The sequence below is a fragment of the Scomber japonicus genome, chromosome 6 (assembly GCF_027409825.1).
Source record: "Scomber japonicus isolate fScoJap1 chromosome 6, fScoJap1.pri, whole genome shotgun sequence".
Lineage (NCBI taxonomy): Eukaryota > Metazoa > Chordata > Actinopteri > Scombriformes > Scombridae > Scomber > Scomber japonicus.
Genome location: NC_070583.1, coordinates 27700872 through 27721019, shown reverse-complemented (window position 1 = coordinate 27721019; position 20148 = coordinate 27700872). Strand labels below are relative to the sequence as shown.

General features: G+C 40.5%; 1 protein-coding gene across 1 annotated transcript in view; it reads left to right on the top strand.

Moving 5' to 3' along the window:
* Positions 1–12269: 12269 nt before the first annotated feature.
* dock10 (dedicator of cytokinesis 10) overlaps positions 12270–20148 on the top strand; it is a 41407-nt gene continuing 33528 nt past the window's right edge. The window contains exon 1 of the mRNA XM_053320496.1: positions 12270–12428. Within this exon, the coding sequence (XP_053176471.1) occupies positions 12270–12428 (159 nt within the window). The remainder of the gene's footprint in view (positions 12429–20148) is intronic.

Here is a 20148-nt window from a genome sequence, read left to right as displayed (position 1 = left end):
AGGACAGAGAAATAAAAGCGAAGAGAGGAAAAGAGAAAAACATTTTTGAGCCTGTCACTGTCACTGGTGACACTGTCTGCTGCTGAATTCCCCCACTGTTTGAACTCTGCGTGATGCTACACAGTGATCTCAGTCGTGCATGTGTGAATTTTATAGCTGGTTGTGAGCGAAGGAATTTTTTTTTTTTCTCTCCCCCTGCAAAAGCCTTGTACTGTCAGACCGCCTGTTGTTAAATTGTAGAAGAAGAACAAAAAGTGTGTTTAGTCTAGGTAGAGAAACTGGATTGAGAAGAAGTATGTGTCTGTCTGTATGTCAGTGTTTGTGAGAGGTCACATGAGAGGAGGAGAGAGAGAGAGGTCCCCAGGGCTCCATGCATTGTGCCAACGTAAGTTTACAATAGGCTCTTTGGAGAGGCTTCACAGCTAGTGAACTGCTCCATTCAGACCTAGCTGACCAGGCTTTGCCTCAGTGAAGCTTAACTTTTATCCTCTCTCCCTCTCTTTCTCTAAAGCTCTCCATCCAGCCTCACTATCCTGCCCCTACCTTAATAGACACCACCATCCATCCGTCTATCCAGACTCTTTTCACGGCCCCCAGGGAGGGGGAGAAGGAGAGAGGAGAGAGGAGAGAGAGAGAAGGGGGGGGGGGGGGGGGTCCACTTCACATACTGGACTAAGAATAGTTCCCTGCCTCTCTGGGAGTGAATTGCAGTGTTGTGTCTCTCCCTCACTCTGCATTCCAGAGTAGGAGGCCTGAATATGCTACTGCCATTACTGTCCGACCCCCATGCCCTGCTGCCCTTGCCCTGTTGTGTCCACACACACACACTCACACATACACACTCGCGCACACACACACACACACACACACACACACACACACACACACACACACACAACACACACTCTCACACTTGTACGTGATGTGGACTTTCCCTCATTATCTGCATCCAGTGTCTGGCAGGATAATACAAAAAGAAGAGTGATCTTATTAGGCAACAAATTGGCAGGATGTAAAGAAATTGTGTGTGTCAGATGATAAAAGCTGCCCTCAAAGTCTATAAATCTTATAACAGAACCGTATTTTTGTTACGTGGTCAAATCCTTTAACACTCTTTAAGATCTTTTTGTCCCTCCCTGCTCTGCCTGTCTAACTGCTCCCTGTTGGCTTTGATCAACTCGCCCGACCAGCCGATAATCATGTCTGACCGTGTCTGTCCTCTTGGCCCCGGTGGCAGTAGGTATAAAAAAAAAGAAACGGACACAAGCAGCCATTATTAATGTTTAACCGCTGGCACCCACTCCAGTTACATACAAGATAAAAGTGCATGCATGCAGATTATTATGTCTGCAGTTCCTGTGCTGCTGTTTGAAACAGAGAGGATCATTTTTTACTGACAGTAGTAAAGTCCTGGAAGACATAGCTGTCATAACTTGCTGTCATAGCACAAGGAAACTGGCCAAAAAAGGATAAAGAAAAAGAAAAACACATCAGTCTATCACATTATAACAGGGATGGTTCCCCAAAAGCTATGTCACCGTGGAGGTGGGGGACAATACAGATGTGGATGCATTTGACACAACTGATTTTGTTCAGCTAGCAACATGAAACTTATCACGTTATAAGGTGAAAGTCATAGTTGGTCTCAGGCAAAGCAGAATACAGCTGGATGAATGAATCCGACCCTTCGCATAGCCCCATGCATTTTAAAATCCTTCTCAGAGTAAGCATATTTATCACAGCATCATCCACTGTGCTCAGTAACAGCAGATATATTTTCACTTAAAAGTGAATGTTTTCTGTATATCTTTGGGTTGTGGACTGTGGTCCAGGACAAAATAAAACATTTTAGTTGCCACCCTGGGTTCAGTGAAACACTGATCAACATTTTGCCCAATTTTCTGGCATTTATAGACCAAATAACTATTGATTGACAAAATAATTGACAGGATGTCAGCACTGAAAATTTAAAAAAACTAAGACAAACATTTCAGAAGTGTGTCAACAAGAGAAAAGTCTCCATACACTGATGTATAGAAAATGTTGATTTTGTATTTAATATATATATATACTTTTTTATCTTAGTTATTAAAACTCTTGAAGATGAAAAGTCTTTAAAAGGTCATGTGGTTGTTATCTGGTTGAAACTCATTTGACTCAAAGATTCTATTTCCACTCATCGCTGTTTCTTCTGTCTGACACAAAGATGTGACTTGCTGATACGTGTCTAAGAGGAAACCCAGCCAGAAAGTCTCAATAGCTGAGAGTCATAAAGATGCTCAGTTTTGCATGTCTTGCTGTATTCAGCCAGAGAGCTGAAAGGTGATCTGCAAAAGAAATAAAGGAGGAAAAAAGCGTGGGGGAGAGGGGGAGAGGGGGAGACAGAGGAGGGATTTTAAGTCCATAAGGCAGGGGTGGGGATGGGGGGGGGGGGTAAGGAAGGATAATACACTGTGTATAAAAACGCAGGAGGAAAAGTCTTCAGAACAGCTGCGTCCTCCGTCTAAACTGGGACCTCAGGGAGAAGGAGCAATGCTGAGTGGGCGTCTGGTAGATAGTTAGCGCTGGTGTAGAGGTTATACAGAGGTTACAAGTAGGCTTTGTGTAGGTGCCATATGTAGGCGGCATGACTGAATGATTTATTACGAATGATGGTGGGCTTTTTCTTTACTGTGAGTATGTAGATTGGGGGTTGGCATCAAGCATTATGATTAATTTTCACTGATCTGGTTGGAACGAGACTGATGTTCCTGACCATATATCTCATAACCATAGTATCCATTGTGCTGGTATGTGTTTTTGGCCTGACTGCATAAAAGTAAATACTGGCTTGGGTCTGATTTAAGATGAATATGGCAGGTTCAGAGTGAGGACACGTTTTTTGAGCTAACAGAGGAAACAGGAAACAGAAATCATTATGGGTAATTGCTTAAGGAATAGCTGCGATTTCCTAGTGTCAGTGGCCCCGACATACAGTGGAAGTAGAGTGGAAGTTTGCATATTTCAGAGTTTGATTTGGCTATGGTGAAAAAGTCAGTGAACTGTCTTATTGGTTGGATACTATATCACCTGGACAGGAAACAGGATAGGCCTAACAGCTGTGTAAATGGCTCAGATAAGATCAGAGAAACGATGGAGAGATGGCAGCCCTGAGAGCGGAATCATGGCTACTGTACTGGACTGGTATGTAGAGCCTGACTGATATTGAATTTTTGGAGCTTGATATGTAATAATAGTGAGTAAAGAAAATCTGACATCAATGTATCGGCCGAAATTCTTTACAAACACACTTCATCGGTCATTTCATTATCATAAATAATAAAAATAGACATACAGTATGTATTAAACTTGAATTAAGGAAATGGATCAGACCTATATAAAATGCTGCGTATATGACTTTTAAAAATATTGGCGTATTTCGGATATCATTTTTGCCAATGCCGATATAGCTGGGATAAGCCAATATCAGTCGGGCTCTACTTTTATTTATTATGTTGCTGCAGCACTCTTTCCAGTAATATCAGGTTTTGATGAACAGATTGATACTGGTGAAACCTCCCTTCTCGGCAGCGAAGGGTAGACTGAACCTTCATGCCTTTTTCTGTTTCTAATTACTGTTCTCTCTCTCTCTCAGATGGAAAACCGCCATTAAAAGGAGCCACTCTTTTTTTGCTCTGCTCAGTGCTTTTACTTTAAACCTCCCCTGTAGTGTGGGCTTATACTTTATCTCATTTAAAAACCATCAATAGCAACATAAAAGCCCCTGAATTATGGTTTAAAAGTATAACCCTAGGTACCACACGAACACACACACACAAAAAAAAAACTTTAAAGAAAGAAAGGTAGGTATCATTACAAGTATTTATTGCAGAGTACATAAGAAGCCGGTGACCTCAGCCGTCTGTGCATGACTGCCGAGGCCTGGGACGGGACAAGAGGGGGGCGGGGGGCAGGGGGGCGGGGGGAGGAGAGAGAACAGCAAGGAGATGTGGAGAGATGCCACGTGGGAGAGTGAATTAATGAGGCACCAGCTCTGTGACAGTAGCTGTGTGTCTTTCTGCTGCTTTTACTGCTACACAGTTACTCCTGCTGCTTTTCATATCTCACAGTCTCGATGTTTTCTTATGATGAATGTTTATGTCTATGTAAGTCAGGGAGTCATTTTTAGACAGAGACAGGCAGGTAGAAAGGTATAAGGGGTAGTGTTATTATTGTCCTGGTTATGTCCATTAAATCAAATTAATAGGACAATAGGGACAATATTGTACTTAAAGCATCAAAATGTTAAAGGCTAGCTCTGTATTGTATATTGGAGATGAGCCACCCCACCTGAAACAGTTTCTTGGAAGAAGCCCTGCAGACGTAACTGTATCACAGTCATTTTTGATCACACAATTATGCAATAAACAGAGAAAAAGGAGAAAAATACAGTCTACAGCTGACATCTTAATTTAAGCATGTTGAGGATGAAATAACATCTCAAGTTACTTTCCCATTGATTCCTTACCTTTAAAGGTGCTCCGCTGTCAGACTATGTCAATCTTTCTCTTATACACTGCTTGTCTCTTATGATAAAGCTGGTTCTTTCAAATGCCATGGATCTAAATTTCTCATGAACCAAGCAGTGTTTTGTGTTTGTCTGGAAAACATGGTAATACTGTAAAGAAAGAAAGGAGTTTAGCAGTGCATTAGAGGGTAAGGGTGATAGATGGACTGAAAAGAAAGGTGAGGTTCATTGTTGTTGGGGGTGGGGTGCTGAATTTAAAGGAGGCGAGTCCAAGGAGAATGGAAATTTTTACCAATGTACCCCTTTTTCCCCAGCAGTTGCTCCTCACCAACTTCCCCTCTACCATATTCTCCACCTCATACCCCCTCTCCTGCTCCCTCCGCCTGAACATCCCTCCCGCCTAAAGGCTTTAGTTCTCAGTTAAAGACATTTTAATAGCTTCCTTTTCTAAACAAACCAGCAGCCAGGGGAAGAGATAATATCTCTGGCACAGAGCGCCTCCTAGAGGCCATTTTTAAAACAAGGCAGCTGTTAGACACAAGTGTGTGGAGGCTGTCACAGAGTCAGACACTCTTTCATTGTCCAAAAAGCCTGCTGTGTTACGTTCTCAGCACTAGATGGCATTGGCAGTGTTCTGTAGCTTTCAACTCACTTCCTCCTGTTCCAACTCTGTCAGACATTACACACATTCTCTCCTCATGTCATATTACACAACCTAATCCATATGACTGTATTACAGTAGGCTTTTAGAATCATTGCATCATTATTGTGATTCATACTTTGGAGCAGTCATATGGAAGTCATTCTGCAGTATTTGTAAAACAATAGGTTTCTCCATTGCATCAAACCGAGTGGTCTTAATTTCCACCGTTAGGTTGTCTCAACAAATGACAGAGCTGCTGTGCATCACATGACAGACAGGAAACAAAAGTAAATCTAACATGTGTGACACAGAGAGAGAAACGTAAAAAGTCAAACAGAAAGCTCTGGAGTAACAACAGATCCAAGACCAAAATTAGTCAGAATTGAAGGAAATCCCTCGATTTCTAATGAAAATGAGCTTAAATGTAGAAAGTCTTGCATAAATGTGCAAAACTACCTGAAATACCATCACAAAAATGCAGTTGATGGAACAAAGGTCATGAAAACTACCAGACCACAAAAACATCTGTGCTTCGTAGAAATGTTTTCTCCAAGAATAGTGACATCAAATCTTAACTCTTTAATCATTGTTTTATCTTGGATCATGCAGAGATGGAGTTGAAAGAACCTTAGTGCATCAGGTAAAAACTGATCTGTGTTTAGACCTCATCTGTCTTCCTGTTTGTGCAAGAGACTGTGTGTGGTGGTGTATCCGCAAGCTGAGGTTTTACTGAGAAAAGAACGTGACGAGTATAAGACAAAGTTAACAAAATTTGAATGTTACACATAACCGTCATCAAATATACATAGCAGTATCTTGAGCTGTAAATGTGCTGTACTGTCTATATATATATATATACTTTACTGTCCACATACTGTATCATGATCTGCAGTTAAGTAAATGATCAAAGGTTTACTTTATCTGACAGTTTGTAGCTGTTCAGAGTGCTCCTCCTAATTGTGTTTTCTTCAGATATGTTAAGTTCTTTGAGTCTTTTTTTCCCCCAGTACAGACAATACAGTGCTCTCTCCATGTGTGTGTGTGTGTGTGTGTGTGTGTGTGTGTGTGTGTGTGGGCTGTGTGAGAAAAGGAGGGTAGTACAGCCAGAAAGAGGTTGACCCTGTGTCCCTCTCGTTACCCTGTGAGTGCCAGGGGCCAAGCTGTAGTTTGCTACGAAACCAGCACACTTGAGTGACAGCATCCTTCCTGTTGTGGTCACCATGGGAACAAGAGAGTGTTTTCCCAAGTAAACTCCGCAGAGCTATGCACCACATCAAACAGCGCTGCCATGAGTCAGCCTCCAGCTCTACAGGGAACCTAACTATAGCAGAGCTAACTGCTTACAGGGCAGTGTGCAAGAGTTTTAATGGACTGTGGTTTCCTACTCGGCCTAGTTGGCTGAGGCGTTTGAAGTCAGTAAAATGGCTCATGTTTGTCTTTTGTTTAAATATTTAGCCTACATGCATATGCAGCATGCACACACACATGCGCATCAAACTTCCTCAAATCTGCAAACCACTACTTTGTCGCCTTCAGCATTGTTCAGCAGGGTAACAGTCCTGCCTGCAACAGAGGGATTACAGAGACTGTAAGGCTGTACAGCTGGAAAACATTAACTCCACAAATGATGGCGGCACACTGCCCTATACACCCCAATGATGTCATCCTACACAGAGGTTCAGATTTGCATGCAGTTTAACCCCAGTCACACATGGAACTACAAGCAAGCATATGCAAGGACACATGTACTTATGCATATAGGTACAACTAGGTTCACATGCACACTCACAAATGTACACTGACACTCCATTGAAAATAATATTTTATCACATTTTCTTTCTGTATAACAAACTATGACATGTGCTTACATAGGTGTGAACCAACTTATTTCAACCATTAACACCATGACATTCACCCATCAATCATTCTTCAATCTTTAGCGACACAAAGTAAAGATTCATTATGATGCACCCACTTTCAATGTTCAAATCAAATTCTTTCCAACATTATGTCCCGCATGTCTTTAATGTATCACTCTGAATTATGTCACGATACAGAAGTTAGATGCACTCAAAATGCCATTTCATCTGGACTTTCACTACTGTTTCATCATTCTCTCTCCTTAAATCACAATCAAAAGGAGTGGGTGTTTTACCAAGTACTCCACTTCCTCCTAATTCCTGTCTTAAATAAATAGCCCAAAAATACATTGGACTTTCCAGGGTGGGAATTTACAATGAAATAACAGTGACACATCAGGTACTTTCTAAAATACAAAGATACTTCTATCATAGCGTATACATCTAAGAGTTCAGAAACATGATGAATGAGTGGATACATAACATGAACATGATATTAATCAGGGAGTGGGAAAGAGAACAAAAAGAGAGGGACATAATGGCGAACTAAAATCATCATATGAATAGTTGTTAAGCAGTTTGTGGTTGTGTCCAGGGATGTGATATTGTCTTGTATGGTTATTTTCTCCCATTTCATTGTGTAATTTATTTATTCGCCCAACCAGCTGTAACTCAAGGACATGCTTCCTGGGAAGTGTGCTGCTGTATAATCTCAGTGTCTGCATCTTCAACTACGTCGGTTGTGTCAGTTTCCCTGTTCCCTTCCAGGGAAGTATAAGCTCCTCATCACTTATTCAGCATTCACCACCTCATTCAGTGAAAATTCCCTCAGGTATTTTGCTTTAATTTCATCTCTCCCCCCACAGCTTTTCTTTTAAAAGGAGGTAACGAGAAACATTGAAAAAAGGGGCTACAGCAAAACAAACAAAATGCAGTGAAGACACTATTGAAGCTTTCCCCAATTAACCCTCTGCACTGTCTGCAGGTTTTTCTCATGGAAAACATTTTGATTTAAGTGATGAAAGTATGTTTCCATTTGAGTAATTATATGCACGTTTTTTCATTTGTACATTAAATGTTAACACTTGGCTGAATCATAAAAAGTGGGATAAAGAGAATATGAAATTAAGGCTGAAAGTGATTTTTGAATATGAATAGCATGGCTTGCTCCTGCTTTCTCCTGTTCTTGTTTTAATTCCAACAATGTAGACACAGCATCGGGATGTTATTCCCAACCATTGTGACTAGGCGTTCAACTAAATATTATTTCCATTATCAGTTAATGTGCTGATTTATCTATTGGTCGTTTGGCCTATAAAATGTCAGAAAATGATGAGTTGATCACTGTTTCCCAAAAATGAAGGTGCAAGCTCAAATTTATTGCTTTGTTTTCTGTCAGAATATTCAATTTCTTTAAAAATGAAAACCATTAATTAATTAATTGGTGCTACATTTTCTGGTTTTTGACTAATTGAGTAATGGACTAATTGTTGCTGGTCTAATTATAATTTGCCTTCCACTAGAAGCTTTAAGCACAGACATTATGACTGTGAAGAAAAAAAACATGAATACCATCTCAGCATCAGTGAAATTCCACTAGTTTATTTAGTTATAGATGCTCTTTTAATTGTTTAATTGTTATGTTGTCAGCCTCTCCTGAGAACATCTGCATTGCATTAGTTTTACTGGAAACATGCAGTTCTTTAAAATTTGAAACATTTGGGTCAAAACATACTTACAAAAACCAGCATGGTGATATCCTCTCTGTTTTGAAACTGTGTCGGCATGCGGGCATAGTAAATGAGAGCTCAACACAAGCTAACTAATGTAACATGGGAACTTTGCTGGCATGTTTGTGTGGGCATATTTGTATGATCGGACCATTGTGAAGGCCTGGCATCCAAACAAAAGCCATCTCTGTCGCTTTTGTGTGTTTTAGCTGCTGCTATCAGGCGGGTCTCACTGAGGAGCCTTTAGTGTGAGGAGGCAATGGTTTTTGGAAGCAGGGAGGCCTTGGGGACAGGGGTGGCAGTAGTGGGCGAATGTCTCTCTCTCTCTCTCTCTCTCTCTCTCTCTCTCTCTTTCTCTCTCTCTCTCTCTCTCTCTCTCTCTCTCTCTCTCTCTCTCTCTCTCTCTGTCTCTGTCTCTGTCTCTGTCTCTTTCTCCGTCTCTCTCTCTCTCTCTCTCTCTCTCTCTCTCTCTCTCTCTCTCTCTCTCTCTCTCTCTCTCTCTCTCTCTCTCTCTCTCTCTGTCCCTCTCCCTCTTTCTCTTTCTCTTTTGGTTTGTACAGACCACTGGACATATGCACTGTCATCTCCTACTGCGTGGGACACGTTAATATTTGTACACTGTGTGGGAGAGGAATTGCAATTCTGCAATTGTGCACATGCTTCTGTACATGTCTCTCTGTGTGTTGCGCTGTTTATATTTAGCTACGTAAAGCATTATAATAATGAGCGTTTATGTGGGTGGTGGGTGGGATTTTCTGTCACAGTAACATGGTGTCTAATGACCTTAATCATGACCTAACAACATCACCATAGTTACCTCCTACTCTCTGCAGGAAGCTTACAGCGAGCAAATGTGTGGACCTATACAGTACATTATGTGTCACTTGATTATAGATCTGCTGTCGGCCTCTGCAAACAGTGCATAATATCACCCCAAGTGTTGGTAACTAGTTGTATGTCTTCACATTTCTTAGGCTGCATTGAGAGCTATATTTACGTGGTTGAGCATGATACCATATAATGGAATATTAATATTTATTTATTCACTTCTCTCCACACTAACTTTGGAAACTTATTCCATTCAAAAGCAATTCCCTGACTTAATTTTCCAGATAAGAAATTGAATGTAAAAAAAAAAAGAAAGAAGAAAAATCTGAATAACAAAATTGCTTGTGCGGACCTTGAAGATACTGTGAAGTTTCTCTAGTTGTCGCTGGATGCTGACTATGGAAAAAAAATCAAATCAGACTCTATTAAATTCAGCGGAAAATCTTCCGACTTTACTTTCAGTTCCTCTACTGTGTAATTTTGAGAATCATTGTTCCCCTGACGACATTTAAATAATTAAGGGAGAAGTAAGATGTAAGTATGTTTTGGAGAAGCCTTTGTGTGTGACGGGTGTGTCATTCACACACAAAGTTTATACATAGCAACAACAACAGCAGTACTCTCTTATCTGTAGATGGCGTTATGGCAGCAGAACTTTATCTAACTTAATGTGTTTGCTAGCTAGGTGTAATATTGCTAGTCATCAGTTACAGGTTAACATTATTTATTTCAGCAGGTTTTCCTCAATCAGCAACTTAGTTTTATTGTAGATATATAAAATGTTAACTTAAGCTAGCCAACAATGAGAACAACTGAGAAAAGGACCGCAACTTAATAAGGGCCAATATTTCCACACCATAAGTATAACTTCTGAGCACCTCACTGTGTTTTCCATGCAGTGGTATCACACCATCACAGCTTTGAAATGACTTTAGACTTCTTGTAGACCGAATGTAAAATCTGTAAATGAATGATTATAAACAAACAAAATAATCTGTTAGTTGTAACATTTTATTTATTCTCAATAAAACTAAATTGCTGATGAGGCAAAAATTTTTTAATGAAATAATGTTAAATTCCAGCAGACACATGAAATTATAAATCTACTGCCTATAGCATTAACTTAATTCATAAGTTATTTTTTGCATGGAGGGCGGTGCTATAAAATATCTAGCTCTGCCCCAATGTGTACAACATGTAGCCCTGACCTGACTTTCAACTCCCACTGAGAGTTACTTGATGTTTTGATTGATTGACAGATGTCTCTGTCACATGCAGTTGGCTACGCTCGTTCACTTTACCTCCTCCCCCTCAACCAAATAAAAATGTTCTATCTACAATAAAAAAATCCAGGCTGCAAACTCCCCCCATCTAGAATCTTTGTCCACATTTTTCTACAATCTATGATTTGGACAACTACTGGTCCAACAATTATGACTGGCATAGAAAAATCAAGTGGAATTCTATAATATGAAGAATTTGAAACATATGAAAACCATTTTGTTCAGAGAATCCACTTTTTTTCCCTTTGCTTTGGCCACACAGAGTGAAAAATGGAACATGAAAAATAAAGCAAGACCAGATGTTACAGTGACATGAGAGAAAATTAAGAGAGGTAAAAGTGATGTTTACTCTCAGGGACATCAGAAGTGATGCCATGGAGCTGAATACCAAACCTAATTCAGTCTGTGTCCTATTACCTATTTGTGTTCTGAAGTAGACTTACAGGGCATTTAACATGCTAGCTCTGCAATCCTAAAACTCCACATGCACGCCTCATGTGTAAAGCCACCCACTCCCCACTTTCCATCCACTTTCTGTTCAATAGCACTAGCTCACCCACTCCCCAGCGCTTTCCACAGAGCCTCACACACACACACTCGAACTCTGGAGCATTAAGCTGAATTTAGGGTGCAAATTCATACATATGCAAAAACACACACTGCAGTCTCTACAAAAAGCAACAGTTTATTTGACTAAATCAAGTCTTGAGTGTGGGAAATCATGTGTGCACAAACCACAGATGCACAAACATTGCAAACTCAGACATGAAAGGACTGGTGTGATTGGGAGAAAAATTGAGAAGGAAAGAGCTGCAGAATGAAAATCAGGAGAAATTATGTAGTTGTGCATGTGTGTGTGTGTGTGTGTGTGTGTGTGTGTGTGTGTGTGTGTACGCGTGTTAGTGCGTGTGTGTGTGTGTGTGTGTGTGTGTGTGTGTGTGTGTGTGTGCGTGCAGCAGCTGGTTCTGGTCAGCTGACAACTCTTGCAGACTGTGATTTGCTTGGTGAGCTGGGCTGGGCTGAACCGTGCACAGCTGCAGTCAGTGTGTGTGTATTAGAGGGACAGAGAGAGAGAGAGAGAGAGAGCGAGTCATGTAAGGCTGCCAGTGTGTATGCTGAGCAAGAGCAACATTAGGAGCAGGAGACTGGAGCAGTGCAGTACAGGGAAGAGACAGAAAAGCTTGTGAAGCAGGACTGGTAGCAGAGAAGCTGGAGGGGAAGGTAAAGTAGGACAGGGGAGGGTACGATGGAGTGTCTGTTAACCGTCAGGGCTTGAACAGAGCACAGCACCGCTGGCTGGACCAGGGGGGCGCTGGGCAATTGGACTGAACTTTGGTCATTGGTCGGCTGGGATAGACAAGAAACCTCACATACTGCTGGACGGGATTAGGCTGGACTGGAAGTCAACAGCAGAGGATTATGGGTTGTTCAGCCAGTGTGGTCCTGCTCCTACGCTCAGTGGGCGGGGCAGACTGCGGCCACATGTGTTCACGACAGGACCAAATGTCACTGGATGCTGCCACGCCCACTTTAGAGGGTTACACCACTACCACCTCACCTCTGACCATCATTGTAATGGTAACCAGCACTACTCCCCATTAACTCTGCTTTTCTACCTAATGCATGCGTGGGAAGGTAGAGGGGACTGCAGTACAGTAAGTGGGTGAGGACTAGTGGTGTGCATCATATTTGGACCTGCATGTTATTCTGTGTCAATCAATGATGGAGATATGTATGGAGTCAGAGGAAAAAGTTCTGTTGTAGTTTTCAGTTTCAGTTTTGCTAGACTGAAGCAGGCATGAACTCATTTCTCTGGCTTTCTGTGTTTCTGTTGTTTTACTGCGTCTCTGTAGTCCCTTGCTAAATGTTCTCTTTCTTACTCTGCCTCTTTCTCTCTGTTGCTGAGGTTGACGTATGATCAACGAGTGGGGCCTGGTTGTTTCCCTTAACAGAAGGACGGAAATGAAGGGAGGAGAATTAGAGGGGGATGGTGGGGTCATACATGAGGAATCTAGTTTCTGTGGGAAAAATCTGCTTTCTCTGCATATGGTCCACGGAGAAGATGATAAAAATAGCTATTCACACAAAAAGCGTGAATAACATGGTGGGTTTGAAATGTTTTGCGAAGTGAATGAACGCATGGAAGAATGAATGACGGGGATAAAAAAAAAATCAGTGAATGAATTGCATAAAACTGGGTGCTTCAATTTTTTACAGCACAATTCTGCGTGTCAACCATCTGTTTGGTGTCTGTATCCACAAGTGTTGGCCAGTGTGTTGTTTTTTTTTTCATTCCCAGAAAGACCCTGGTTGCTGTAAGCCCGGTGGAAAAAATGTTACACTTTTGGCAGTGTGTGACCTTTACAGTCATCTCTTCTGTTTCTCTTTCTTTCCTTTCGTTCTTTCTTTCCTTCCTTCCATAAACCTTTTGTCTTTTCTGGAGACCCTTCTTTTAGTTTCGATGGCAAACTGGAGTCATGATAGTTTACGCTGCAAAATCATGTTAGCCTGCAGATTATCGAAAGTATAAGAGCATGAGTGTGGCTATTCAGACGACGCTCAGTTAGTAATTAGTAAGAGAGCCATGACTCCCAATAACGTCTGCCTGAAACATTCACAGTTGAAACAATTTATTCCAAACTGTAGTCACGTTGGAAAAAAACCTCAAGTCATCTTTTTAAAAACAAAGATGGGACTTTTCTTAAAGGGCTGGTATTGTGGAATACAAGAAAAGTGAAGAGTAGGGTGATGGTGAGGGCCCTCCTGTGCTTTGAAATGACTCAATTCTGTGTCCTCTGTCTTATACTTGAAATTTTGAAATTTGTGGCTCAAGTGTTGAGGTACAACTTGTTACAACATTAAACCAGAAAGTCAAATAAACTATGCCACATGAACCCACACCTGCTGTAACTTCCGTGGTTGGATTTTGCAGCCAGATGATGAGCAAAGCAGGGCACTGGTGTTGTTAGTTGTCCAGCAGAAAAAAGTCTTTAAAGCATTCCACAGAATGGAAATTAATATCAGGATAGCTGAAATGAATTTTCAGTTTTATATAAATAGCTTCTGAAACAGCCAGCTGGAGGACAGAGGGGAATCTAGGCTGTAAAGAAAGATGGATTTGGAGAAATCTGATCAACTTTTAGTAAATAAAATGTCACAGCTATGTCTAAAATAGAATCAGAATTCATAAAAATGAGTCAAAAAAGACCATGACACCAGATCATTAATAACAGCTGGTTTCTGTAGAGCAGTTCAGTTAAATAAGAACAATATAATTAATCAGTGTGAGGGCCAGATATGTCAGTGTGTCTCTCCAAAAGGCTTTTGACATCCAGTTGAATCATCATTTACGCTGTCATACTGAGAGTCAAGCTGCTGGATATGAAGTGGGTCAAGAGAAAAATACAACTGTGTGTCATCTGCGTGAAAACATTTAACTGCCTTAAATGAGTGGCAGCTTACAAATATAGAATGTCCCAAGTGTTGAACTTTTGGGGAACTCCAAAAGTCAAATGCAGTTTGCACTAAACAGAGGACAACCAATGGTAAATATCCATTGATAACCTTTTAGAGCTTAAAACATACTGTGGCCACATTCAGTTTACTCAAAAATGTCTTTTAGGTTCTTAAAACCTTAAAACTGTTGTCATAAGAAGCTAAATTCTTCAAGAACTATGGTTAAGTTTTTTAAAATTAGATAGTAGTTGTTAATCAAGGGATGGAGAGCTTCCACAATTAGTCAATCAATTAATCAGTTGACAGAAAATGAATTGCCAACTGTATTGACAATGAAATGATATGTTATTTCTGCACAAAATGAAGTTTTAAAGTTAGTGAGATCAGTACCATTGAACCAGTGAACAAGTTCTTAATACATCTTTAAGGCATTTGAATGTGATCATGGCTTCCAACTTGGACTCTCTAAGATACAGTAGTGCTTCACTTTGACAGGCCAGGGTCTAACACATGATACATCACTGGTTGTCAGGCATACTGGTAGAACGGTATGCGACAAAGAAAAGTCCAGTCTTTCTGCCCTTTCCTCACTCTGTCACTGACACTGTGGTCACGGTAAGAATGCAAATCCTCCTGTCACTCCCTAACCACCATCACTCCTCCTTGGTGTTGACCTCTTGAGTGACACTGACTGGATAACTGGATGTTGGACTTGTTGGTTAATTAGTTGCCAACATAATGTTATAAAGTTATAGTTTTAATTTGAGAGATATTTGTCCATGCACTGTGAAACCAGGGCTGGTTAGTTTCTGCAGAGAGACTGACACCAAGCTAAATGCACAGACTGAAATAGATGTGTTCAGTAGACAGCCAGCAAAAAACTGTGTGTTTTGGAACAAGGCAAGAAAGTTAGTAAAAGGTAAATGGGCTTTATATCACAAACTCAACACATCAAATTGAGCCTGAAAAAGTGTTTTTCATCAGTGGAATGACTTCTTTTTAGAAGTATAAATCCCCATGAGCTCCACAGTGTCTTTCTCCAGACCCTATATTGCTCTAATGATGTAAAGCAGATGGCTTCTGTCTGGTTTCTTCTGTTCTCTGCTGTCTCAGCTGTCTCTGTCCCTCTCTCTTTCTCCCTTACAGTCTCTTACTCCCTATCAATCTTTCACACTCCCCCATCCTTCTATTTTTTCACACTCTCCTCACATCTTTTCCCATAACGAGATGATAAGCCGTAAATCTGCACTATAAATGATACAGGTCAGTTTGTGCGCATGATGTGCGAAAAGGTGAACCCTGTGATTTCTCTCCATCTTTTGTCTTTTTTGGCTCTTAATGTTAATTGTTTCTCAAATTAGATTTATTCTGTTCTTCTTTCCCCTCCTGAGTTATATGGAATACTCCCCCCTTCTCTCCCTCTGTCTCGCTCCCTTGTTCACAGTCGTTTTGGAGGAAAGCCATGCTGTGAGCCACCAGTCTAGTGCTCTATTTGTGCCCTACTCACAGCTGTAGTTTACCAACATCAACACCCACTCTACCTCACCCCTGCTAAGAGGGAGGGAGTGAGAAACAGGGGCGGAGGGCTGAAGGAGAGATGTTAAAAGGGATGTTTAATAGGGTGAGAACAAGGGAGCAGAGAGGAGATGAAGAGAGAATCAAAGGAAGAAGAAATAAAGGAGTGCACTGAGGATGTTTGATGAGATGTGGAAGCGATAGAGGAGGGGAAGAGAGAGGGGAGAGATGGAGGGATGGAGCTAGCTGAGGCAGCTGGTGCAGAACAGAGGAAGGATGGAGGGAGGAGTCAGTGGAAGAAAAGGGATGTTGAACTGCTGCATATTGCTGCAGATGTTAACTAGGCTTGAAGGAGTGCGGTGCTGAGAGTTATTTATGAACCACTATTTCACTTGCAAAACATCAAAGACTTATTAGCGGCTATTAAATTAGGGCAGCATACAGTAGATTAAGAGTAATGCATTACTTGTCCTGGTAGACTTGCAGGGCCATGAGCACTCTGCTGAGTTACAATCATGAGACATGTTGATAGATGATCCTTTCTTATTCATCCTTGTTGAATCATACAAACTCATAAATAGAAAGAGGCTATAACACACAGCAACATAGAAACCTTTTTTCTTCACACCTTTGTATCTGATAAAGGTTGCCATCAGTTTCCTTCACACCTATAAAACTGTTTTTGCACCCTAACAACACTTAACCTAACAATGCTTAACCGAAACTAACCACTGTTAACTGACCCAAGAGTGTGAAGTTATTTTCTATTTCCGGTTGTTTACATTGTCCAATTCTACATTTCCATGTGTAATTCATCACAAGTGCTTTAAAGGGTCAGTTCACCCAAGTTAGAAAAACAAACTATTATATTTCTCACCCACATCTTTTTGGGTTTTTTTGTTGCCTCCACCTCAAACCATCAAACCAAACACTGGCTCTAGAGAGGATCTTTTGTGTTTTTCAGACTTGGAAGGTGGGGGTTAGGGTGTGAGAGGTAGACTGTTGTTTGCAGTCTTCAACTTCATGACTAGATGCCACTAAATATTACACAAATCCTACACCTTTTAACTAAATATTACACAAATCCTACACCTTTTGATTTGTGCATTAAAAAAAAGTTTTTACACTCTGTACAGTTTGTGGATAACCAACAGGTCTCACTGTAAACACCTATTATAGCAGCATAGGAACTCAATGGTGTTCTTTGAAAACTGTTAACTGTTACTGTGGATTATCTCAAATTAAATGGTAAGAGTTTTTGAAATACAATTTGTGAGCGCCACACATTACATTAACCTCCATTAATTTGAGGTGGGCACATCTCATTTAAAAATATAGACATGAATTAAAACCAAATCTATCTGTATGCCACCGTACATAAGTAATTTGGCCCATTCAAATGACGAACATTCATTTTTTATGCATCATTCATTGCATGATTTCCACTGAATAGTCTACTTAGGCCATTTTATGTAATGTATCAGCAACAGGTAGGGCAGGGTCAGAAATAGTTTCCTCTTCTACAGATCTCTGTTCTGCTATGAGGTTTAATCTGGGGGAAGTGAGTGTCTGTGTGTGTTCAGGCAAACAAATGTTAATGTCATTCTAAATTCATGAGTCTAACGTATTCATGTATGACAACGAGAACCAACACGAGTGAAGAATTGTCTTATTTTTTGATTTTGTGCACATTGTTTATGGGTGTTGTCAGTCAATATACACTACAGGCTCATAAACAGTGAAGAGGACAGAATAGCTTTAGAGCAGGAAGCTGATGGTTTGCGTGTTGGTGAGGTACATGCACGTATGAGCATATGTGGGTCGGGGGTGTGCTATTGTTAAATTTGGACGAAAGCAGATAAGATGCTGGGTGTGTGTGTGAATGCATGATAGTGTTTAACTGTAGAGAGGGGAGTAGCCCCTTATTTTGGCTGTTTGTAGTATGGAGTGTAAGGATAAAGGGTCTTCTCTCATTTTAAACCCTTGATTTGTTCAGCTCAGACAGCAATGTCTGAATTTGTCTCACACAATTAAGTCTTAAAGGGAAAGATGCTGACAGTCAAACAGAATATGATGTATAGAAACTGAAGCACTTGGTTGGTTGATTTCTGTTTCGCGGGGGATTTTCTCTCTCTCTGTCTTCATGTGTGTGTATGTGGTTTTGTATGCTGTGTTGTTGAGTGTATTGGACATCAAGCATCAACTTCCTCAACATCCACGTGTGCTGACACGCAAACCAAAACCTCACCCAGTGCTAGTTCTGCTTCTGATAGAGCACATGCCTACCGTGTGTGTTTTGTGTAGTTCTCTTTGGATATAGCTGTGATCGTTTTTTTTTTCCCCTCCTCATTGTTAGTAGAAGCCGTTGTGTTTTAATACTGTAACTTTATTTAAATCTGTTGGCAATGAGCTTCAGGAGTAAAATCACCTTCAGGAAGAAAATAAAGAGCAAACGAGTGCGATCGACTTACACCCGGCTGAGTATTGTATGTATGTGTGTGTCTCTTTTTGTCACTGTCACTTTCACATTGCTTACACTCATCAGTTCTAGTACTTGTTGACTGTAGATTTACTATCAGTGCCTCATGTATATCCGCCTGCTGTCAATAATTGTTTGATTTATGCATTTTTACCTGTGGTCATTATCTTCATCCTCTAAACAGTGTTTTATGATGATTATCGCGTTCTTCATTTCTACTTCTTTTTCAAGATTGGTGTGTTACAGTTCATTGAATCAAGCTCTGTGACAGGAAGAGTCAGCTAGAGGATAATACTTTGAAGTTGACAGATTAAATGATGTATGTATCATTGATGCGTACCGAGCGTAACTCTACAGTTGCTATAGTTTCTGACAGATATCATCTTGTGTGGGGAGCACCAGACTTTCCCCTCAAACACTGACGTCACATGGGTCCGAGTAGAGGCACTGAAAGTCTCAAGTTTAACCAACATGCTTGCTTATCACTTTTCTATCATTTATATGCTTGTGTTTGTTTCTCAGAAAAGCAAGATTTACTTATTAATCATCGGAGCTATTATAACTATATATTATTTCCATTATCAATACCTCTGTTGACTATTGTTTCAATTAATTAACTAATTATTGAGTCTGATCCTATTATTATTATTACTGTCCTATTAATTGAATTGATTCAAAAGATGAATTAGTGATTTTAATTGTTGTCAGTTGATTTTGGTAATTGATTAACCATGGTCATTGAAGCAGTATTTATTATTGAATCATGTGTGTACAGTATGTGTGCAATACAATACAAGGAAAAACAACTAAGATACAAATCTAGGTAAACACACTGTAGGTTTAGACAGTATATAAAGCAGCATACTTAGCTTTAAAAGTGCATGAATGTTAATATAACAGTGAACAATATATGGATGGTATAGAAAGTAGTGAGGTAGAAGGCTGCATCGCCTCATTTGCCCCCCTCCCCCACCACACCCCCCTCCATGCTCTTTCTCACTTAAGTACTGAGGTCTGGTTCTGACTGTTAAGGTGGCTGGAAAGATTCCCCCGGTTGTGCACTGTATACGTGTGAACCAAACCAGAGATCATTAACTTCCTCCATCGTCCTGACCACAGACTGCTTCAGCTCTCGTCGTTGCTTCTGTTGCTGCTGTGCTGCTATTTTCTGAACGGCAGAAGTGCTTTACCACCGTCCTTAATCTGTTGAGCACATGTTGAAAATGTTGTGTTTGTGTGACTCATTGACTTACTTGCATAATACTTCATTTAAACTTTTTGAACATCTTGGAGAAAAAGAAATGGAGTATGTCAGAGGTGCATTATCGTTTTGTGGTTTATATAGAGCATATAAAAAGTAGTCAGGAAGGTGTGAGGGCGTTGGATTCCTTTAGTTGGATGAGGTATTTTCATGTGGTTTTAATGTCAGTACGGGAAGTGTTCAAAGGAAATCCAAACCATATCTGGCTGTAGATAAAGTTAAGCTAAGTTGTCTCACTATGTCTGTAATGTGTTACCTAGTGCTTTTATGTTCCAGTTCATTTAAAACAAGCTCACAGATGTATTGTCCTGTGGGGCGTGTCACAGCTGTTGTAGCTGTTCTACTACTTCCGTGATCATTTTTTTTAGGTCCTAATTATGTCATGGCAAAACACAGGAAGTGTCATGGTCATTATGTGTTTTTTTCCAGAATGGTGTGATTGTGTGTTGTCTGTGGCTAATTTACTGTGACTGTTTCCATCTTGAAATCACACATTTTTTAGGAGACTATCTGTCATGGAGCCTGCAAGTCATAGCATTAATCTACTTCAGTAAAAGACCACTCAATTTGTCCGCTGTTATTCTCAA